This window comes from Erpetoichthys calabaricus, chromosome 4 (genome assembly GCF_900747795.2).
Source record: "Erpetoichthys calabaricus chromosome 4, fErpCal1.3, whole genome shotgun sequence".
In the NCBI taxonomy this organism is placed as follows: domain Eukaryota; kingdom Metazoa; phylum Chordata; class Cladistia; order Polypteriformes; family Polypteridae; genus Erpetoichthys; species Erpetoichthys calabaricus.
In genome coordinates this window covers 177,566,302-177,591,254 of record NC_041397.2, presented here as the reverse complement: position 1 = coordinate 177,591,254, position 24,953 = coordinate 177,566,302, and the positions used below count along the sequence as shown (strand labels likewise).

Genomic DNA, 24,953 nt, shown 5'->3' with positions numbered 1-24,953 from the left:
TGATGGACGAATAGACGAAGAATTACCGTATATACTCACGTATAAGTCAGGTCTTGAAACCCAAAAAATTGTTCATAAAACCAGACCCCGACTTATACGCCTGTTCAAAAATATGACACTTATTTTTCATTTACTCTCTCAGGTGGGCGTTAGCATATCATAATCTCTTGGATCAATAGCGTGAGTTGTCCGCATTCGACTTATACGACCAACATTATAAAATACCGGAAATTACATGGTAAAATCAAGCCCCAACTTATCTGTGGGAGAACTTAAACGTGAGTGATTGAGGTGAAGGCCTATTTACATTGCAGTTATACAAGTACAATATTATTTGCCCCTAACCCTGAACAGGCCTTTGGAGTGTCTGAAGATGTTAAATTTGAATGTTAATATATAACAAAATACCTGTTCTAACATTACTTTTATATTGTCTTTCCTTCAGAGTTATACACATTTAGTAGCTACATTAAACTCCAAACATCTGCTCTCCCCTGAACTTTTGAATCAGCATATTGTAATGTGTTGCACCAAGAATAAAATTATCACAAATAATGAAAAGCAATGTCTGTGAACCTTCATCCATCCATTGATCAGTTTTATAAATACACTATTTACAGGGCTGCTGGGAGCTAGAGACTATCCTGGGTGCATTCAGCATAGGGCAGGAAACAGGGCTATGCTGGATTTCAGTTCATTGTAGTGCACACACACTCATGCAGATCATATCAGACCATTTAGAGTCAATAGTTAACCTAGCATGTCATTCCTTGGAGTCCAGAAAGAAACCTAGAGCGAAAAAAAACCCCACATAATAAAAGAAAAAAAGTTAAAAGTGAAATCATGCAGACTGCACTCAGGGAGAGGTCAGTTTAGGTAATAAATCAAGGCTCTCCTGGAGCTACAAGATAGTAGTGTTAACCACTACACTGGCATAGTGCAATCTGAATGTTAAGTCAAAACAATTTTTCAAATGTGATATTCTTCAATGAATAAAAGCAATAATAGTCTAACATGGTTCCTTATAAATGCTCTTTACTTATTTAAAAAATAATCATTTAAAATATTTTCTGACGTAAGGAAAAAAAACACTGATTTATTCACCTTATTACGGATTCGCTCCTTTTTGGATGCTAAATCATCACAGCGATCATCTTTCCCCAATTTATCACTTATGTCCACACAATACGAATAGTTCGTGTAAATATCTTTCTTAATCCTGTCTTGGCAGAACCCCTTTCCCCATTTGGTTTCTTCCTTTCTTCTCATAAATTTGTCAAACTCATAGTGGTGCCTCTGTCTTTTATGCTCATCGTCACGACATCTTTGCCTGTCGGGGTCTTTCTCTCTCAGTCTCCGTCCATGCTCCCGTTGCTCCTTGTCACTTTCAGTCAGACCTCTAAAACAGGAGATAATGAAACTATCAAAGTCAGCATGGAAATGCTATTTGATTTTATAAATTATAGAAGAGACTATCATATGTACAAGAGGTTATATAAGATATTTGTACTGTGCTCTTTTTTTGCAAGGCAACCATCCATCCATTTTTTAACATACTTATTCAAGATAAATTTTGCCCATCCTAGTAGCATTGGGCACAAGGTGAGAAGAAACCCTTACCAAGGTGGCTGGCTATCTCAAGGTACACTCACACTCATTCCCACGCTCTCTCGTGGTCAACATAGAGTTTTCAAGTAACCTAACATCTTTTTCACAAATAAGAACTTCTTTCAATAAATCATATTTAAAGGGTTAAACATGGGTGGCACGGTGGCACAGTGATACTTGCAATAAGGAGACTCTCTGCCTGGAGTTTGCATGTTCTTTCTGTGTCAGTCTAGATTTCCTACAGGCACTCAAAGTTTCATACAACAGTTCATAGACATGCAGGTTTAGTGAACTGATGTTTCTAAACTGGCCATAGTGGAGGTGTGTGTGTTCATCCTATGATGGACTAGCCATCTGTTTAGGTATCGATGCAGCCTTGTGCCTGATGATTGCTGGGATAGGCTCAAGCTGCCCTGTGACCCTGGTGTGGATAAGCGGGTTAGGAAAATGGATGCATGAATGAAACATTATTACACAATATATAAAAATAATTTATATACTGTTTTCTAACAAGAGTTACTGAAACTTGATCTTACTTTTACCCTTTAATAAATGAGTAATGTACCAAATTGAAACTTGTAAATACTGGCATTGGTCTTAAAATGTGCCACAATATTTGTTATATTAGCAGAACCAGCCAACAACCAACAGACCCCATCCAAATTCTTACTTTTCTTTTTGTTCTTTATTTATGCTGTCCATGTGTTTACATTTTAAATTATTAGAAACTGAAGTTTTATCCCATTTTCCCTTTTCGGGTTCTACTTCCCCTTTATCATCCAGCTTCTCTGAATCCTGTTCATCATCTTTGTCAGTTTTTTTGAGGAGCTAGGACATAAAAAAGGAACTGGTTAGTCTGTTTTTTTGAAAAATGAACTGATAATATGATATAACAGAAGACACAGATGAAAATACATGTACATTATTTAATACAGCAAGATGACTAAAAACATATAAACTATAGGAATATTTGTAGTATCCATTCATTAATTTTCTGAAATCACTTTTCTTCCACAACCGGGTTAAATGACGCTGACATTTATTGTGACATTATTAGGCACAACACAGAAGCCATCTTTGGGTGGTACAAAGGTCCTTCATGGGCATGCTCACACACATACCCACACTCTTCTATTCCAGAACAGCTTTAAGTACTAAATTAACATGTAGGTGTTAAATATATAGGAGGAACAGAAATGAAGTAACACTCATGTGAGTGCATGGAAAGAATGTAAATGCAGCTGAAACACTGAGCAACCTAAAAAAATCACACTTTAATCAGTGTTTTACTCAAAGGCTAAAGGCAAATAAACAGATATCTTAATCCAGAAAAATGTTTAAGAGATACAACTCTTTGACTAGGTATTTCAGCATAAATTTTAAAATATGGAGTTTAATCCTAACTTCAATTAGTATTTTGGAAAAATGAGTGTAAATTGGCTTCTTGCGATTTTAGTCAGGAAAGTTTCAGGTGCAAAATCGAGAAATACAAAAAATACATGAATGGGTAAATAAAAAGGCATTTTTTTCTGGGCTTATGGATTAATTGCAAACACTCCTTTTTTCAATTCATTCCTAAAGAATAACAATTAGGATGGCACTATAAGGTTGGGTTAAAAGATGATTCTGCTTTGGTCAATTTTGTGTGTGTGTGAGTAGGCCATGGGATGGAGTACCACCCTGTTCAGGGCTGTTCTTTTTACCCAGTGTGGCTGGGATAGACTAACCCTCTGAAAATACTGATTTGGATTAATCATGTTTGAGGGAGAGAGAGAGAGCAGAGATAAAACTATGTAGACCTTTATCTTTATTTCTTTTTCTGCCAGTTTCTTCTGCTTCTCTGCTTCCTTCCTTTTACGCCTTTCTTCCTCTCTGCGTTTCCGCTTTTCTTCTTCTCTCATTCGCTTTTTCTCAAGCTCTCTGCGTCGTCTTTCTTCTCTTTTTTCCTCTCTGATTCGCTGCAAAATATAAACAAACATTTTTAAGGGAAAACTATTGGGCAATGGAAACATTTTAGTATGGCAAAGGGGACAGTTTCCAACAAATAGAAAGACATTGCTTTGGAAATATTCTATTGCACACATTTTTTCATTAAGTTGATGCAAGAACATTTTTATTGAAATGTCTGCACACATCATCTTTTGCCACATGCGAAATTATTTTTCCTACGCACAACCTTTAGAACTTCTCAAAACCAAAAAGACAAATATAAATAAAGAGTTTTAATAGTTTTGTTTTCCCAGTTAATTACCCAGCATCAAAGAAGGGTGTAAGGCCATTGCAGGGTCCTCTTATATATTCACACTAACCTTATACTATGGCCAAATTAGAGTTGTTAATCCATTTACCATGCACATTTTTGGAGATGTGGGAGGAAAACTTAAGCACAAAATGGTGCATCTATAGAGATAAAAAGGGAACCTGTAAACTCCACAAAGACAATGGATGAGCACAAACCAAGGATGCCAGATCTGTTTGGCAGCAGCAATAACTGGTGCGTGTGTAAGAATTACCTTCTTTGATTTTCATGATACACCAAGCGATCAAAGGTGAAATTTCCTATTATTTCATGATCCAAATACTCCCTTCATCCATCTATCCATTCCAGGAGCATTAAGTACAAGGCTGGAACAAACATGCCCAAGCAGATATTGACCAGGCTTGAATATGAACCCACATTTATGCAGCTATAAGGCAGCTGTACTGGCAACTGCACCAACTATCTTGTCATGTCATACAAATGTTTTAAATGCCATTAAAAACAATTTTCCCATGCAAAAGTTCAGTCTGGCAAATATAAGCAATGATTTCATTATGTTCCAAAAAAACAGATCCACTTAACTGCATACATGTTCACACTGGAATATCTATCCAAAACACATTCAGCAAGGCCAACTACTATGTGAACGTACAGCTTACTTATGATGTCAGCTACCAGTTACTGAATATTGTTAGCTGTTGATCAGCTGAAGCAAGTAACTATTACATGTACATTTTAAGTAAGAAGCTTTATTAATTATCATTTACAGAATAGATTGGCTAGCAGGTTGACTGATTAGTTTTGTAAATTGCATGTACAATAGTTTTTTTCTGTACATTATTTTTTAAACTAAACTATTATGAAAGCACTATGGGTAGCACAGTCACTCTTGGATCCTTGTTTGATTTCCCTTTGGGTGTCTACAGTGTGTTTACATTTTCTCTTTGACTTGAACAGGACTTTTTTCCTCCATAGCACAAAGATAAGATTAAGTATACTGTGAAATTCAAATTTGTTCTGAATGAGTGTGGGCATGCCTTATAACAGACAGGTATGTTGTACACAACTAGTTTCTGTTTTGCATTTGATGCTGTCAGGATAAGCCTTTGGTTCCGTTGTATTGATGAGCTTGTTCACTTCAGGAAGATTTCTTTCAGCATACAATATTTCTTTAATCATTCTAGACATTTGTTTCAAGGAATTTTCACTTTTCAACAGCTGCATTTTCCAATTTCTGCTGTCAACAGTGCTTTAGTTTCTGTTCGGTAGCAGTTTTCATATACATTTTCTTTTAGAGACATTATTGCTTACATTTTTTTTCTTTTTTTTAATGTTTTATTGCTTACAAAGTATTTACTGTTTGTGTTGTTTACATATGTACAAATTGGTTGCTTAACTCATGGGAAGAATATACTGTACTTACTTGCTTTTCCAGTTTCTTATTTTTGATATATTCTAGAAGAGGAGTTGTTCTTTTGGCTGTAAAATAATATATATGTATATATAAGCTTAAGAAGATCTTAATATACAGTAAGTATGAAGATCTGAAAAAAACGAGTGTTACAGCTAACTGAATATCAACTTTAATCCATTTTAACAGTCAATATGTCTTTTACATATGCAATGCTCTTATAAAAAATTGTTTTATTTGCATTAAGTAAGTTGCTGATCTACTTAAAAAATATGGTAAGTTGTCTTTAAATTTTTAAGACAGATTCTTTTCACTGTAAAAAGAGACCGTCTTTCATATATAAATTAAGCTGATTAATAAGTTGTTTGGAATATGCAGACTATTTATGATTAAAAGTTTTAAAAATTGAAAATTATATTCTTTTTTTATTATTGCATATTTTGGTAACACTTTAGTTTAGGTACTGCAAAAATGCATCTATAACACATTTACTCTTACAAAACAAGACCTTAATAAAGACTTCTTTTGGTCTTAATTACATTTATAAAGCATCAGTAAATGGGTTATTCCCTTCTGTAATGTGGCCTACTAACATAACTTCTGTTTGGAACAGTCAAAAGTGGTTTAAGTGAGATCTATTTCTCTTGATATTGCATAATTCAGTATATGAACAACGAATCCGTTGTATTCATAAGCCGGCCATATTCATGTAGACGTGTATGAATGGCTCTTAATATGCCATGCTACACAGAGATGAATAGCTGCTATATTGTTGCTTTAAAAGTGTAATTAAGACCAAAAGAATAATTTGTTAAGGTCTTGTTACATAAAAGTAAATGTGTAATGCATGCATTTTTGCAGTATTTAAATTAAAGCATTACCCATATTTTTCAATGTTATAAGATCTCATAACTGCCAATGTTAGATTATCTATGACAAAAAAATAATAAAAAATTATGGTACTTAAGTAATTTATTTATTAAAAAATATTATATAATACTCCATGTAAAAACTTACCAGCTGCTGTAACTAAACATAATTATGGCAACATATTTCCTACAGGCACTGGCCAGTTTCTCACGTTTTGGCTGATTCTCCTACTTAGCAACATTTATGTTTTTTTGTGAATCAGTTGGTGACACTCTAATCTAGACATTGACTAGGGCATTTCTGTTTTTTCCAATATAGACTTAGTTGTGTGTTTTGGATCATTGTCTTGCTGTCTGACTTATCTGCTTTAGATCAAGAATAGGTGGCCTGACATTCTCCTACAAATCTACTGATACAAAGCATTTATCATGTTTCCTTCAATAACAATAAGATATGCAAGTCCATAATGCAACAAAGCATTCAATAACCATGATTCTTGCAATACCAGCAGCACTATACATGACAAGTGGTATGCAATTCTCACTGTAAAACACAGTTTTAGCTTTACTGCACACATAACTGGGCTTATGTGGGAAAGTTTAACTTTGGCTCATTTTCCATAAACTCTAGCAGAATTTTTGAGGATCACACAGGTGTATTTTGGCAACCTTAGGACAAGCCCTCAGAATATAATTAGAGAGCCATTATTTCAACATTATTTTTCTGGCATAGATACCATTTAAGTTCCTCAATATATTTCTAATAATGGAGTCATGACTACAGATCTTATGCCTGGGTCTTAAACAAATTTGGAAGAATGGTCACTCCTGGATAAACTGACAATATGGGTCTGACTGTGGTTCATTGCTGCCCCAGGCTAATGTCTTTGTAATTTTTTCTAGTCTAATGGATATACAAAACCTTTACATACAGGTATATATTTTTCAGCAATTTCATTTGAGTATGGTGTGATTTATGTCTATACCTTGGGTGCTGACAGCTTCACTGAAAAGGCAAGGTTCAGTCACTTAACTGGGCTAAGTCTGATTACTTTGCAAACCAAAAAAGGAAGCTTCAAACTTAAGTGTCTTTTCTCTCTCTTTCTCTCTCTCTCTCCGATTTTCATCTATATGCAATTTTCACACACATACATATTGTTGCACGCGGCTGTGGGTGGTACCCAGTCGGGACGCCCAGGAGGACCAGAGGAGGGCTCACGCCTCCTCCAGACCACGAGGGGGCGACCACCCTGGTTGCTATGGGGACCACGGGTACAGAGCTTTGAAGCTCGACCCTGTAGGGGCCCATGGTCACCACCAGGGGGCACCCCAATGCCTGGAGAGCCCTGGACCTCAGCACTTCCGCTACACCAGGAAGTGCTGGGGGGAAGAGGAGCAGGGACACCCGGAGTGCTTCCGGGGATACAGCCAGCACTTCCGCCACACTAGGGCGTGTCGGTGGAAGATTGCCGGAGCACACCTGGAGCACATCTGGGGGACAATAAAAGGGGCCGTCTCCCTTCATTCAGGACTGGAGTTGGGTGGAAGAGGATGAGGTCTGGGAGAGGAAAGAGGCGGCCTGAAGAGACAAGGCATACTGTGGTTTGGCCTGGACTATTGGGGTGATTGGTGCTGCGGTACTGGGTTGTGCTTCACTAATTGTAAATAAACGTGTGTGTTGGACTTTAAAATTATGTCCATCTGTCTGTGTCCAGGCCGCTTCCCACAATATATATATTGTAAGGGACGGCCAGCAGTCCAACTTAGACGGAATGCCCAAGAAATGTAAGAATGGGGGAAGGCAGCTTCTTTCGGACAGCTTCCCTGGGTTACAGTGGTGCCCTAGATTCCCAGAGGGCACCATGGGACTTGGAGTTCTTTAACTCAGCCCTGTTCGGTGCTGTGGGTGCCATGATGGGGTGCTGCAAGGCCTAAGAGGCCTTTGGCATGGGGTTTCTGCATCTCCCAGAAGTGTGATGGACCATGTGTGCAGAAGATCGGAATCACTTCCAGGGCAGATAAAATAAATGGCGCTGCCTGCCTCACAGAGACAAGCTGCAGTCGGGAGTAGGAGGACAAGGCTTGTGAGGACTGGAGGGAGCAGAGACCCAAGAAAGAAAGGGGACAAGAATTGTATTTGTGCTGTACATCTTCTTTAGTGCATATACTTGTGGTTGTGACAGTAGTAAACACGTACTGTGAAGAGTTTCCCACTAATAAAGGCTCTTTACTTTTTAGTTTGTGTCCCCTGAGCCTGTTTGTGTTTGGGATTTGGTGAGCTGGAACGTCATTTTATACATTTCACTATATATATATATATATATATTTATATACAGTGTAACCTCGGTTCACGAACGTCTCGGTACACGTACAACTCGGTTTACGACCAAAAAGTTCGCCAAACTTTTGCCTTGGTTCACGACCACACACTCGGTATATGAACAAGCCAGTTTCCCTTTCGGTTTGTGCGCCGCATGTGTTGCATTGTTCTCCGTGCGTGTGTGCTTTCGCTGTGAACTTTTTGTGCTCTATTTCATTTCCCTTCCGGTTCGTACGCGACGATTACTGTATTTAAGCACGTGTTCAGCCTCTCCCTGTTCATTGTTCTCAGTCAGACGTGCGTGCTTTACCTGTGAACTCTTTGTGCTCTACAGTATTTCGTGTGGTTTTGAGTTAACCATGGCTTCTAAGCAAGTGAGGAGTGATGAGAATTATTGAGACTTAATTATGAGAAGTGTTGCAATGTTACTTTTCTCTTTTTTCAAATGTTCATTATTCCCTGTGCTTAAAACTCATTTAAAAAGTGTGTTTAGAGCGAACGGGTTGTAATGCTATTAGCTTGAACTCCTGTAATGTTACTTTCTTGGTTGGCTTTTAAATAAAGTTCGGATTTGTTCAAATGTTCCTTTTTTTCCCTGTGCTTAAAACTCATTTAAAAGGTGTTTATACAGCAATCGGATTGTAAGGCTATAGAGCGAACTGCTGCATTGTTACAGAGAGAGGTTGGGGGGGCTCACGTGCTGCTGAGAGAAAGAGAGCGAGAGCCTGCGCGTGCAGCTGAGAGGAGGGGGGGGGGGGGGGGGCTGGCGTGCTGCTGAGAGAGAGTGAGCCTGCGTGTGCAGCTGAGCAGGGAGCCTGGGTGTTTGTGTCAGTGTTGTTCAATGTTTTTACATTAGTTTACTATTACACTGTGCATTCTATGGTGTAATTAACTATATTTGTGCTTAAAATGCTTTAAAAAATATATTTACATATAGTTTGTACGGTCTGGAACGGATTAATTGTATTTACATACAATCCTATGGGGGAAATTGCTTCGGTTCACGACCAAATCGGTTTACGACCAGAGGTTTGGAACGAATTATGGTCGTGAACCGAGGCTCCACTGTATATATATTGTCCACTATATATATATATATATATATATATATATATATATATATATATATATATATATATATATATATATATATATATCTATTATAAAAAAATCTTGGAATAAGATGAGACTTTCTTTTCCGGCGACGAGACGTGATCTTTTGAAGAGAGATCTTTTGAAGAGAGACACTTTCATGTCAAGTCTAGTTATACTTACAACCTTTGGAAGCATGTCCTATGAGACGATGACTTTTGCAAGTCACGCCCTACTTACAACCAAACAAGACCACGGTCATCTAAACTCTCAGTTGTTGTAGTGAGTGTGCAGACACACATCCTTTGCTCTCAGGTCTTGAAAATTTGATACATTCTAGATGACACGTCAACGACTAAATGAAGAAGAAAGATCAGCACGTCGAAAAGAGACCCAAAAGCATTGGAGAGAAAAGAATGCAAAAAGCTTGGGGGCCGGAAAGAGACAAAGTAGAACGTCGTAAAGAATTCAAAAAACATTGGGGCGATACACATGCAAAGCAGGTCAAACTGGAACACCTGGAGTACTTCTGGGTGCCCATGCAGCACTTCCACCACACTCAAGAGTACTGCCCGAAGTTAAAGGGAAAGCACCTGGACCACTTCCAGGTACAATATAAGGAGGCCGCCTCACTCCATTCAAGGAGCCGGAGTCGGGAGGTGGAGGGCAGAGCTCGTGTGGAGGTGGCAAAGAAAGAAAGAAAGAAAGAAAGAAAGAAAGAAAGAAAGAAAGAAAGAAAGAAAGAAAGAAAGAAAGAAAGAAAGAAAGAAAGAAAGAAAGAAAGAAAGAAAGAAAGAAAGAAAGAAAGAAAGGGACTGAGTAATTGTTATTGGTGATTTGTGCACTGTGTACTAAAGAGAAGAAAATAAAAAGTGTGCTTTTAGGGCTCTTGTGTTGCTGAGCCTGTCTGTTTCTGGATTAGGGGGCTATCCGACCCCCGATCTTCCACAATATACACATGCCAAAACAAGAAAACAAGCACCGCCAGGAGGTGGTATGCCCTGCAAATGTACAGAATGGTTAATAGTGGAGGACACAGTGAAGTATAACTTAAGGGAAAAAGTGTGATTTTCTCTAAGGACACTAGGCAGGCAATTCGAGAATGGTAAGCTGTGACTGACTTTAGAAATAGTGGGGATCATGAAGGCCTTGCAAGATTTCTACTCAGAAGTGGGAAATGTTGCCCTTTCAGAAGTGGGGACTAAGTGGAACATTGGCCAGAACCTTGTCATTACCTTCTGACCTGTTGAGGAGCAGGAAGTGTCACCTGGCTTACCTGGATGTGACTCCTATGCAAGTCTGTGAGTCTTTGAGTTTGGATTTCAGTTAGGCAAGGGCTCACTGGAACAAAGAACTGCTTGTGTGTGGGTGTGTGTTTATGTGTGTGTGAGAGGGTTACAGAGAGAGACAGAGAGAGAAAGAGAGAGTAGTCTTTGTCAGATGTAATAAGGGCTTACATGAGATGCAGGACATTGAGCAGGCTGCCATCTGCTAGGTAAGTATTCAAGACTCATGTAGAAATTTCTAGAGGGGCATCAGAAATTTGCTTCTGTTCAGTTTACTTTGCATATCTGTGTTATTCCTGCATTCATCCCTCACTGGATGGAGAGAATTGTTACAATATAGCATCCTACAGTTACAACTGACCATTTGTACAGTTCTCTTCATGTTCTTAGTGCACGTAACATACCAATAAGTTCTCTAGTCTTTGCTTCAATCTCTCCAAGCAATGTTTCAGGATTTGCTATAGTTTTTTCATCATCTCCACAATAACTTTCCAAGAACTTTCTGTATTCAGGATCTGGAAAAATGTGTATTAAAGTTATAATACTTGAAAATAAGTGTAAAAACATAACAGCAAAAATATAAAAACCAGAAACCAAAATGAAACAAGAAATAAGAAGTTCTACATTAAACTGGAGTACACACTCTTGCGCATATGAAACATGTTCACTTGCAGACAACACACTTCTGAAAGGAATCTCCAGCGCACATTGTTATAATCTGTATTTGTAAAATATTTAGAGTGAAATAGTATTAATAAGCATTTCAGTATTATTGAAACATTTACCTTCATCAATACTTCCAGCCTTGGCATCTTTCTTTTTTAGCTTCTTCTTGGATACTTTTTGAAAAGGTGCAAACTCTACAACGGCAGGATATTCCTGACCTAAAGCAAAACATATCTTTAAGATTTTTAAGGTTAGCAATGAAAACAATGCATCATTATCTTTTTCACTATATGTTACAAAGATACTAACTGTTGCCACAAATGGCCAGGGATTATTCTTTCATAAAAAAATGTTTTTAAAGCAAGTAAAATACAATTTTGATATTACAGATTTCTCTTTGTCTTAATACTGTATGTTACGTATCATTTAAACGTATAGGATGATTAATAAAAATATAAGAACACTTTAACATACGGAATATTTAGTATAAATATAAATATGTTATATATTAAGTACATTATTTTCTAATACCAACACATAGTCACATAAATTGTTATGAAAAAGTATTTACCCTCTTCCTGACTTCTTTTATTCTTACACATTTTTGAATGTTTTCAGGTCTTCTACCAAATGCTAATATTAGGTGAAGATTTTGTACATAACTCTAAGGACAGTATATATTTTATCTTACGCTTTTGCTGCAAATTATTTCTTTTCTGCACCGTGTCTGCAGATTACTTTTGAGGAACAAGTATTATACCTTTGTTGTCAATAAAAACATATCCATCAAAACGGTCTCGGAATAGAACAATGTCTTCTGGATTTTTAAAATTGATGTATGCTCTTGAGAAAAGATGTGGATAAAGGCTGGAATAGACAATATAAGAAGAATTATGTATAACTGGATAATGCAGTGGACGATGGCGATTTGTGCACTTAGTACAAGAAAAAATGGAAATGAGAAAGCATTAAACTTAATTTAAATTAGGTATTTTTCATAAGAAATCAAAAAAAAAAATCACGCAAAAATATTCCATTCACAGAATGATAACACTTAGTTGTGTAACTTTTAACTTTATCAAGGAAAAGAGTTCCAAGACTTACCAAGTGGAAGGCATTCCAGTAACATGCAACTAGTTTCTGAACAATTACTACTGCTACAGTTTCAATAAAGTATAATTGTATGTGTATTCTATAACAGAAAAACAGTGTAGTTGTGCTGAACCAAACAGTAAAAAAACTAATTAGTGGGATTGCTGTAAAGATATTCATCGAACTTTCTAAATTTTGAACAACTATACTAATTTAAAAGCAACAAAATAATTTATAATGGTAAAGAAAAAAAAACAGAATTGTCATTCAGGTATGATAATGGTTTAATAGCATTATCTCATCCACAAACAAGGAAAATACAGAATTTAAAAGGTGTATAAAGATGATTTGTCAATGATATGCAGCTCTGGAACTATAAAGGTTTCACAGTCATCATACTAACTGGTGTCATTGTGGCAAACAGCAAGTTCAATTATTTTGTATTATACAAATAAGGCTATATCCTGAAAAAAAAACAAATAAAATGACTTAAGAAAGTTTCTGTGTAACATAGTAATACAAATCCACTGCCCCTGACATAGAGTTTCCTTTCTTAACTGATGACCAAAGTGTATCTCAAACAGTAAAAAAAAAAGTTACAAAAAAAGAAACAGGAAGAACTGCTAGGTTTTAAGTCTCGAATGGTTAAAGTTTTAAATGTCATTCACAAAGAGACCATTTACTGTTCTAAAGAATTTTTGAAGTCTTCACGGGTTTTAGCATTCTGCAATTTTAGCTAAATCATAGAACAAGCACCCTGGACTTCATTCCCACACCTGGCCCTTGTCCAAGTGGAGTCTGTGCTTTCTCCTGAAGTTTGTGTAAGTTTTCCTTCTATGTCCTTCAGAAATTAGTATACTGGCCCCATATGAGCATAGGTGTGTGTGTGAATAGGCCCTAGATATGGTACCATTTGCAATGTCGATTCCTGTCTTGTGCCTAGTGCTGCCAGGATATGTTCCAGCCCTTAGTGAAACTGTCTTGGACTAAGTGTGTCTGAGGATGTTAAGTTATACAAAAAAAATTGGAGCACCCATTGCAACTGTCAAATTTAAATCCCACTTTATTTCATAATAACCTATGATTAATAATTTAAAATCTATAAAACTTTGTTAAAAACACAGTGTTAAATGGAAAATGTTTTCTTTTTTACATTCAAATTTAAAAACCTACTATTGACAATTCAGCTTTATGCTCACCTCTGATCTGCAGAGAAGAATTCAAAATAATCATAAGCAGACAATGGGTTTAACTGTTCTTCAAGTTGCTCTTTAGAAAGGTTTGGTGGCAGACGTCGAATTATTACCTGTAAAATAATAAGTAAAACCAAGCCATAAAGATAAAATACTAATTCTGTTTAATTCTTAAAATCTGCATTATACTGAAATACCCATTACAATACTAGAAATCTGTAGCTGAGTTAAACGAAGAAACTATTTCATCAATTTTCTGCCAATGTGAGATTGCTTTTTTCAGCATTATTTTTGGGTTTATCCAGGTTTCTGAGTTGCAACCAATTGTCCTTCATGACTGGAGCACAGCAGATGTCCTTACTGATTCAAGTCTCTTTTAGTCACCTTTTACAACACACAATAAATAGGAAAAATTACCCTGTTCTACTCCTGAGTCACTGTTAAAATGATTAGTTAACATCTCTGCAATTTTCAGTGCAACCCAGTCAAAATGTTGACTAGATGAAATAAATTAAAAATTCATCAAAATAATTAATTAAAAATTATTAATCAAATAAATTTTTAAAAGTGCTTTACATTTCTAAATCTTATCCTTATGGCTTAAACCACGGCTTTTCACAATGATGGACAAGACCTACCGAATATAGGGGTCAAAAACTGCAGGCATTTACAAATACCACCTCACTGGGAATTGAGAGCCCTTCTAATAGTTCACTGTTCATCATTACAAGTGATGCATCAGCGACACTGCAGAATTGTCCTGTGAAAGGAAGGATCCCAACCTTAATTACAGTAAGTCAGCCTTGCATATTCCCAGCCAGCTATATTAAGCCAATATTCATACCAAAAAGATAACGTCTGACCCCAAAGTGAAAGAGATCTGCACCTCTAAACATGGCTCCTTGCATCACAAGTTAACTCTTTCAATGTATTTTATTCAACATACATATTCCAAGTCAATAAGCCAGACTTTGCAATATACTGGTTGTTCCATTCAATGACAATATTGAAATTCCATTTACCTATTAAGTAAAAAAAGGGATACATATAATAGAGTATATTACTGTAAAATAGTGCAAGTCAGTAATGTTAAAATGACTAGAGGTTTAGAGAGATTGAGAAGCTCAAAGTTACAAAACTACAACGTTTGCTAGTTTAGGGTGGTATCAATGAAGGGCTGCCATTTACTACAAAACATTTTAATTGATCCATGCAGGGTAAATTTACATTTCACTAATTATAAGTAATACTCGACACCACTTTCCCATTTTGCAAAAGTGTGTGGGTAAAGAGTGGTTCAGTTTCAGTTTTAAAAATGTTAAGTGAAAATTTATGGTGATACAGAGGCTGAATTTGCATCTCTTAGTGCCATATTTCCACTGGCAGTTTTTCACTTTTACAGTTGGTCTTTTCTCCAAGTTTTCTCCATTCCATCTTTGTTATTTGTACTGAAACAGTTACTTCACAACCCCTACATACCACTACCAACTGATCATGTAATCACAATGGTGGATCTTATTTTCTGACTTATTTTTGGAGATTTATTTCTCTATTGCTACACTCATAAATGTTACCAAAAAAACAAACTGCTGAACAACTATGAGGTTGTTTTGTTATGTTACCGTATCTTTGGATGTTTAGGTTGGTTTTTGTTTTTGTGTTACTGTATCTGAAGATGCTTTTGCTTTTCAATAAAGTGCCAGCCTGACAAAATGGCAAATCTGTTAAAAAGCAGAGGGGCCTGTCCATTTATGGGTCCAGGCTTCTAGAAAAGTTAAAGTATAACTTTGTCAAGTCGAAATTATTTCTTCACAAACAGGGTATATATACATTTGCCATGAGAAATCATGTCCTAAAGTGTTTCTATTGCTTTTGAAATAATACATAATTGGTCCTGGCATATTATAATGTAATGTAGGCCTTCTCTGGGCCTACTGTATATACATTGGTTCAGTTCACTGGCTGCTAGATAGGTTGGCTTACCCACTTGCCTATTTTAAAGTGTCTCTGTGTACACTTCTTTTTCCTCTTCCACTTCATCATATAATCACCTCAACCCTGTCCTCTGTTCCTCCTGTTAGTCATGCACTTGCCACGCAACATCATGGAGCAGCCCTGTAACTGCAACATGAACACCAGGCTGAAGGCAGTTCCATACCCTGCAACCCTGAACCTTTCATTGAGCTTATAAATCCAGGTCTCCCCCAAGTGGCCTCCCTACCACCTGAAAGACAGCACTATCTGTCCAAAGACCGATCATGGATCATGACATGTTTCTACCAAGGTCACACTTCTCTTTTGATGGTATGCTGCACATACAATATATTGCTCCAAGTGATGTTCTTGTTCCTGCAGTGCAGTCCCAACTCTGTCCTTCAGATGTTTCACTACCCAGTACTGTAATTCCTTCGCTCACCTGTATGACCATTACAGTGAACTCACAGTTGTCAAGAAGCTACAATACCCAATCCAAAAACATAAATCATTTTGCCACACTAGGTTTCCAGATTTAAAAAGATACGAATGGTGAGTGTTCCTGTTATTTCAGAACCTTAGGAGTCTGGGTTAGATCAACAGCTAAGTCATTGAATGGAATTTCTGTATTTTCCCTGAGAATTGTGTGACTTTTTTCCGGTTTCCCAAAATTTCTCAAAAATGTGTGTGTTAAGACTAACTTGTGTTGTTAAATTATCCTGATGTAAGCCAGTTTGGGCTTCTGACATCCTATTCATGGTAGGTTCCTCTCTTTCTTTGACGATTAGCCATAGTCTTCTAATAAGAAAATCACATTCAGAAAAATGGATGGAAGAATATAAGGAAGGTATGACTTAAATTTACTTCTATAATAAGGTGTTGTACCGTGTTAGCCATTATGAATGTAGAGAAAAGTCAAGCAAAATGACACCTTTTATTGGCTAACTAAAACGATTACAATATGCAAGCTTTCGAGGCAACTCATCTTACATTACATCTTGCCTGAAGAAGGGGCCTGAGTTGCCTTGAAAGTTTGCATATTGTAATCTTTTTAGTTAGCCAATAAAAGGTGTCATTTTGCTTGACTTTTCTCTAATTCTATAATACGTTATGTAACACTCATGTTTAGGAACCCTGGTTCACATGAATGAAGGCAATGTATAAGATTAGAACTGGTATACAATATGCTTTCCCAACAACAATGATAGTGAGACAGGAACCTAACAAAAATACAACTGGATTTCAGTACTCAAACAGATTTACTTAACAACAGACCATGAGTTTTCATCATTGTTTTTTGTAGCAACATCCTGTCTGTCCTGTATGAAATATATACAGTATATTATTTAACTATGAACTGCAAAAGTAAATTGCCAAGGAAGCACTGGTGATGCTTGAAACCTTAATAAGTACTAATCTCAGTGATAGCAATGAAATAAGTGAAACAAGGATACAGGGATCATCATCATCACTAACCTTCAATCGCCTTTTATAACATGCAAGAGGAATTGTAACTTTATTGTAACCTTCAGTCATCGGGCAAAATAGTACAGTATATAATGAAGACATTGAAATAGTTTGATTCTATTTCAAAATGATACTAATTAAAAATGGCAACTGCTTAAATAGGAGGGGAAATCCTATTCTTTTTAGTGGTACAACCAGTAGTATTTACTTGATTGCTTGCTTATGTACAGTACTTTTGCTCTATGCTTGTACCCCTTTTGTTTGAAGTTTACATGTTATTCCCATGTCCTGGCTTGATTCAATTGAGAATGCTGTTTTTTTATTTTTTTTTTACAAAATCATCATTAGACAAATCAAAATGATGGGAGTTTAAAGTGAAATTAATGCTGATGCTGGCAATCTACATGTAGCACTATGAAGGAAAAAGAAATTATGCTATTTATGCTTGTGATATTCTATTTAAATTCAATAAATAGCCTTTGTGCCCCCATTTTTGCTTTTTATGAGACTTGGCATATCAATCATGCTTACCTTTCATGGCCCAAACATGTTTTTAATTAAAAATAAAAAAACCCTTGAGATATCGGCACTTTTCTTCACCCCAAAAGTGTTTGGGTTTGTTAGAACAAGAGTTTTCAGAAGAGACATATGGGGTGGGGTACAATTTTGTCACTTATTTGGAAAGAAAGTACTGTGCACCTGCTTTCAAAAAAAATATTGTTCAAAGGGAATTAGGAGCTACAAAGCTCTGAACTTACAAAAAAATGTACTGCAACTGTACCCTAATCTCTCTCCCTATTTATCCATTTTCTTCATAAAAATAGCCTAAAATAAAAAATATCCTTCTTTTTCAGGTTTCCAATGAGCTATAGCTGAGCCATGTAGCTTTAATAGATTATAATGGTTATGCTGTCTGTGGTGAAGAAAAGTGCCTATGTTGCACAGAGAATTTTTTTTGTGTTTTTTAATAAAAATATTTCTGAGCTGTGGAAGACATGCCACATTTAATCAAAATCAAAAATGGTGATGCAAAAACATTTCTGAAACTTAAAATGGAATGACCCACTTAAGAGCCATGGTTCACAATAGACAAAAGCCCAATATGCCATTACTGGCTTATATTTTATGTACCACAACTGGAAAAAAGTCATCTAATAAGTAACATGCTTACAGTACCCTTGCATTACCCAGCAAACTTTACATAGTTTGGCATGTTTGTACAAAACTAGTTTTATTTTGAACAGAAGCAGAGATTTCTGTGAGTAATGTAGCTATGTTTCTTGTAATTTCTAAAAGCTTAATACACCTCATCCCAATCTGGACAAGGATGTCTGAAAATGTGAGGAAGAATGGGAAAATGTGGATCAATTAAATCCACAAGAACTGTTATTTCTATAAAGATTTTTGCTTAAAGGACCAGCTAAATTTTGCACTTTTGTTATTTGCAATAACTATGTCCTTTAAGCCTCATCTGACTAATATCTCTTTTACATGGACATGTGCCACCAGCAATTGGATTTTCCATGATTGAAATGAGAATAAATTCTTCCAAATTGAAAATTCATGATCCTTTTCTTGAAAAGACTGATTACTACTCTTCATGTATGAGGGAAGCAACTCATCATAGTGGAGTAGCTTAGGTGCATTGGGATTTTGTAGTAGTGATAGAGATGATGAAGAACTGCAGGCATTGTACAAATGCTTCTGATGAATCAGGAGTCATGGTCATGTTAGTCTGTAACGTTTCTGACTTAGTCTGTTTTGTCCATCCTTGCTTTGTAGTCATGGACATGCAGTAGTGACTGAAACATGTTAGTGCAATCAGAAGGTGTAAAATGAGGTTCATGCAGTGGGATGCTGGGCCAGCTGTCTGTGACAGGGTGATGAGCTCAAAAATTTAGTTGGACTCGGGAGTAGGACTGCTGCTCTTTTTAATTAAGAGGCACCATTGCAGATAGTATGGGCAGATGGTTAAGGTGCCCCTTAGATTCCTTCTACAGAGGGGTATCTATCTATCTATCTATCTATCTACAGGACACAGCCCACTAACGGAAGACTCACGGGCAGACCTAGCATACACTGGAGGATTTTGTGAAGAAACAGGTTAGGCCAAAAATCAGTATGAGCTAAAGGAGTACAAACCGCATAACAATACTGATTGGAGCTGATGACTGAAACCAGAGCTGCTAATCAATTTAAGAGAAACTTTAAGATACATTTTCTTAATATATACCAGTAGATATCCTTTGGTGTTGTTAGGGTGTAAGAAATAAATATTGACTAATACAGGGAAAACAGGACTCTGGACAAATTTGCTAATGGATTGTCTGCAATCCTCATATCCACGCAAGTCTAATCCTTCATAAAAAAAGGGTAAATACACTCGCGGAACAAATTACTGGGAACACTATGCTAATATTGGGTAGGGCCTTCTTTTGATCTCAAAACAGCCTCAGTTCTTTGTGGCAAGGAATCAGTAAGATGTTGGAAACATCCCTTTGAGACTTTGGTCCATGTTGACATGATTGTATTACACAATTCATGCTGCAAATCTCCTGTTCTACCACATCCCAAAGGTGTTATGTCAAATTCAGATCTGGTAACTGAGAAGGCCACTGAAGAACACCAAACTCATTGCCATGTTCATGAAACCAGTTTGAGATGACTTTTGCTTTCTAACATGTTGCATTATCATGCTAGGAGTAGCCATTAGAAGATAGGTAAGTAGAGCCCATGATCCGATGCACATGTTCAGCAATAATATTCAAAGAGGCTGTGGCATTCAAATGACGATTAATTGATATTAATAGGCACACAGTATGTCAAGAGAACATCCCCTACACCATTACACCACCACTAGCAGCCTGGACTGTTGACACAATGCAGGTTGGCTGCATGCTGAATTCTGACACTGCTATCTGTGTGCCTCAGAAGAAATCAGAGCAGGCTACCTTCTTCCTGTCCATAACTGTCCCGTTTTGGTGAACCTATGCCCACAGTCACAGCTTTCTGTTCTTGGCTGAAACTAGACATGTTCTTCTATTACGGTAGCACTTCTGCTGCAAGTCTCAAGTTGTTGTACACTCTGGGATGCTTTACTGCTCACCACACCTGTACAGAGAGGTTATCTGTGTCTCTGTAGTCTTTCCGTCAGCTTGAGCCTGTCTGGCCATTCTTCTCTGACCTCCCTCATCAACAAGGTGTTTCAACAAGTCTACAGAACTGATGCTCACTGCATGTTTTTTTTTTTTTATTTTAAAACCATTCTGAGTAAACTGTTGAGACTGAAGAACATGAACATTATAAGAGATCAGCAGATACAGAAATACCACCCTGTCTGGCACCAACAATAATCATGCCACAGTTGAAATCATTAAGATCAAATTTTTCTCCCCTTCTGGGGTTTGATTTGAGCATTCACTGAAGCTCTTAACCTGTACCTGCACGGTTTTATGCAATGCCCTTCTGCAACATGAATGACTGATTAGATAGCTGCATGGATAAGCAGGTGTACAAGATCCAAAAATGCTTGCTCAGTTAATGTATATTGTCTATTTAAAAGAATATTGGAATAAGAAATACGTTGGAAATACATTTTTCTTACAAGTACAACAAACATGTGATGAAATTAAACTGCTGCACATTATTTCATTTCTGCAATTGAAACAGATTTCACTTGATTCCTGGATAAGCCAGCTGCATTATAAAATTTATGTAGCCAACTACTTTAGTATAAATATATATATGGGCAATAACTGCAAATCAAAAACTGATTTTACTAATAAAATATTCAAAGCGTGCATTTAATAAAGAAGATGCAATCTACTATAGCAGTTCAAAAACTCTACATATACTGTACACAAATTTCTCACATTCTGCAGGGCTCACATTGTTGTACCATATTTACACCTAATTCTTTCAGTAAAGCAGGTTGCAGTTTTAAATTTCTCAAGTAAGACAAGACCAAGTAATTCTAACAAGTACATAACACAATGTTTGGAGCTGTTATGGGACTCTGACAATCAAATTTATATACTGAGATGTATTAATTAATTTAATAATTTAAAGACGTGTATGCTTCTCAGATGTATTCAGTGCAAACAAGTGCAGAAGCCTTCTTATGACATTATATTAACATTTACATTGCACCACATGGCAAAGAAATGGAGTGCCTGAGGTAATATTATGATTAACTAATTCTGTCACCACTGACAAATTATGGTGGAATATCAATTGCAAACACCTAGCATTATAACATACTGTAAAGCTAAATTTTAATCTTTCTTAGTTCATAGAACGCGGTGTAAAGATACAGACATTACCTTACGTTGCACAAGGAAAACATATTCGATTGTTTTTTGGATTAGTTGCTTATGCGTCCTAAATGCGAGCATCTTTAATTTCAAGCATAGTCATTAAAGTGCATCCGTTTATATCGGAGTACCACCGCTGTCTATGGTGCTGATCGCATGATTCCGATTCCTTTTCCGTTTAGACGCCATACACAAGTAAGCTACCTTAGTGAAGACTTCCTTTTTCTCCTCTTTATGTTTTAGATTAGCGGCGTTGCAATTTTGATCCCTTGGCGTATCTCGGAATTGAATTTCTATAGCCCTCCTTTCCCTGCCGCAGGCGAGCAGCTCTTTCTCGGCCCTCATGTTTTCTTCTCTGTCTGTCAATCACCGCGACAATTCCTTGCGACAATAGCATCAACCTGCAGTGCCACAGCACCATACGTCACCGCAGTTGTAGACCCGCAGTTGTAAACCCGCAGTTACAGACCCGGAAGTGACGTCTCCGTCGTTTCAGGACTGACTTCGTAAAATTACTTTTGGAAGATTTCGGCAGGTCTCGGCAAAGCCCGGAAAGTAACGTCGGGTCAAAGACCCGTTCAGAAACCAAATAATACGCATCATTGTGAAGTTCAGAGGGTTTCTGCAATTGCGTCGTGTCATATATCAAACTAAACAATACGGATCGTTTCTGTGAAATACACCATTAACATTTACATTGTGTTCGGGTCTATGGGAACCATTTAACATGTCGACAAAATTAAAATCATCAAGATCTGTGTTAATTGAAAATAGTTTTTCGTTTACATTCATGAAACGAAGTATACAATATAATTATAATATTTACACCACGTTAGAGTTTAGTAAAACGTTAATAATAAAAGTGATTACGTTTTTCAAAATGTACTATACATGTGTATCTAGTTTTTGTCACTTATTATTATAAACAATGTGCCATCAAAAGAAAAAAATAAAAATACTAATAACAACACAATTTATTTATATAGCACCCTGCCCAAAACTCAGAAAGAACAACAGGACTTATATAAAATTGGCTACAAATAATATCTTCACTAAATAAAGATAAATATAGAATATACAAAACATTCAAATAGAGTAAAAGACAATAATGCAGACTAAAATACAACATATAATACTACAAAAAAATCTTGAAAAAATAGCATAAATTGTGATAAAAATTCAAACCCTGAGTACCTGAACAGATAGAGGGGGTAAACTGAAAGAAGGGGCGGAATGTCAGGTCTGTTTAATGTCTTCCTAAACGAATGAGTTAAATAAATGAATGGAGTCAGCTGATCTCATTGATTTTGGGAGGTCATTCCACAGTCAGGGCACTATATACAGCTGAAGGCCCTGCTGTCACCCATAGAGTGCAGGTTAGTGTGGGGCACAGAATCAGAGGACCTTAGTGGGCAGGTCAAGAACAGAATTTGATGTTCAATCCTGTAAGACACAGGGAGTAGTGAAGGTGCAGCAGGATGGCTGTGATGTGCTTGCTGTTGTTGGTTTGTGTCAGGACTCTTGCAGTTGACTTTTGTGATATAAGATTATATTATTATAAAATTAAGATAACTTAAATATTATATTATAAATTAAGGCATGAGGGTTGCCCTGGACATGACATAAGCTACATAGGGTCTGATAATGGGTCCAAGGATTTTATCCCGATACCTAATGGCATTCAAGGTGCTGCTGCCTAGCCTGTAGAGGTCTCTGCATCCCTCCATGGATACGCCTCCCCAGACTATGACTGACCCACCACCAAACCAGTCATGCTGAACAATGTTACAGGCAGCATAACATTCTCCATGGCTTCTCCAGACCCTTTCACATCTGTCACATGTGCTCAGGGTGAACCTGCTCTCATCTGTGAAAAGCACAGGGCACCTGCCAGTGGTGGACCTGCCAATTCTGGTATTCTATGGTAAATGCTAATCAAGCTCCACAGGGCCCACTAGAGGACATCAGGCCCTCAGGTCACCCTCATGAAGTCTGTTTCTTTTTGTCAGAGGTCAGAGACATTCACACCAGTGGCCTGCCTGCTGGAGGTCATTTTGTAGGCTCTGCCAGTGCTCATCCTGTTCCTCCAGTCCTGCTGATGGGTTAAGGACCTTCTCTGGCCCTCTCCAGCTCTCCTAGAATAACTGTCTGTCTCCTGGAATCTCCTCCATGCCCTTGAGACTGTGTTGGGAGACACAGCAAACCTTCTGGCAATGACAAGTATTGATGTGCCATCCTGGAGAAGTTGGACTACCTTTGTAACCTCTGTAGGGTCCAGGTATCTCCTCATGCTACCAGTAGTGATACTGGCTGTAGCCAAATGCAAAACTAGTGAAAAAACAGACCAAAAAGATGAGGAGGGAAAAATGTCAGTGGCCTCCACATGTTAAACCATTCCTGTTTAAGGGGGCATCTCATTGTTGGCCCTCTAGTGCACCAAAGCAGCTGAAACTGATGAACAAGCCCCTCTGCTACTAGATCAAAAGCCCACAAGTTTCATTGACTTGATGCTGTACTCCCATTAAAAAGTGTTCCTTTAATTTTTTTGAGCAGTATATTTTAATGTAATATTGTGGTTTTCTAAGTCACTACACAAATTACTGAAATACACTCAATGATAGTTTTGGATAGCCTCCCACTTCAATCCTTCACAAATGCAGTAGTTTACAAACATCATATTTAAATTTTTCTTTGAGAATCATGAAAAATAATTGTGTTGAATCTCAACGTATTATTACATTTTTGCTATGTATGTACTATTGAGGGACTTTTTTTAATTACATGGTCACTTTATTTTAACAAGCAATGCAAATAACCTGTTTACTCTTTACCCTAAGATCACATTCTATTTGTTTATCAAGCAGAACTGAATATTTTCATTTTCTACACAATACTGTAATAACTGTATAAGTTCACACAGTGAGACACACAAACACACTCACTATGTATACACACTGCAGGTGCCGTCATTGGTTCCCCTGTGGATTGGACTGTTGAATCGACACAATGGCTGTACATGCTGAGGTCTTTGGCACTTGTTGTCCCTGTAGAATGTGAGGTGTCACCAATGGTTTACCCTGCTCCTCAAAAAGGCCCTGTCTCCTTCTCCCTATTCCAGTCTCAGTTCAAGGTTGTCGAGATGACAAAAATATTTTTTTCTGAGGAGTTCAATATGTTGAAAAAAATTGCCTGTGGCCAGCATCCAGCGTAATGTTTTGTCTAAATTTTCCACTGCTCTTTTTGTAGCATTATAGTCCATTATCATTTCTGGCCAAGGCATCTCCTATCCCTGTGCAGGTCACATTGTGTACCAAGGATGTCGCAATATTTTGTTTAGACAAACTTTAATGTCTAAACAAAGCAGGCCAGCAGTTGAGATGGGAGCTCTGGCTTATTTTTCCT

General features: G+C 37.1%; 1 protein-coding gene across 1 annotated transcript in view; it reads right to left on the bottom strand.

Annotated features, from left to right (window-relative positions):
• Positions 1 to 21,952, bottom strand: part of upf3a (UPF3A regulator of nonsense mediated mRNA decay) — a 28,799-nt gene extending 6,847 nt beyond the window's left edge. Inside the window, exons 1-9 of the mRNA XM_051926077.1 lie at positions 21,756 to 21,952; positions 13,804 to 13,910; positions 12,273 to 12,379; positions 11,632 to 11,730; positions 11,251 to 11,361; positions 5,292 to 5,347; positions 3,408 to 3,566; positions 2,279 to 2,436; positions 1,105 to 1,399 (exon numbers count right to left, since the gene is read on the bottom strand). Coding sequence (XP_051782037.1) covers positions 1,105 to 1,399; positions 2,279 to 2,436; positions 3,408 to 3,566; positions 5,292 to 5,347; positions 11,251 to 11,361; positions 11,632 to 11,730; positions 12,273 to 12,379; positions 13,804 to 13,910; positions 21,756 to 21,896 — 1,233 coding nt within the window. The 5' untranslated portion in view covers positions 21,897 to 21,952. The remainder of the gene's footprint in view (positions 1 to 1,104; positions 1,400 to 2,278; positions 2,437 to 3,407; positions 3,567 to 5,291; positions 5,348 to 11,250; positions 11,362 to 11,631; positions 11,731 to 12,272; positions 12,380 to 13,803; positions 13,911 to 21,755) is intronic.
• Between the last annotated feature and the right edge of the window lie 3,001 nt (positions 21,953 to 24,953).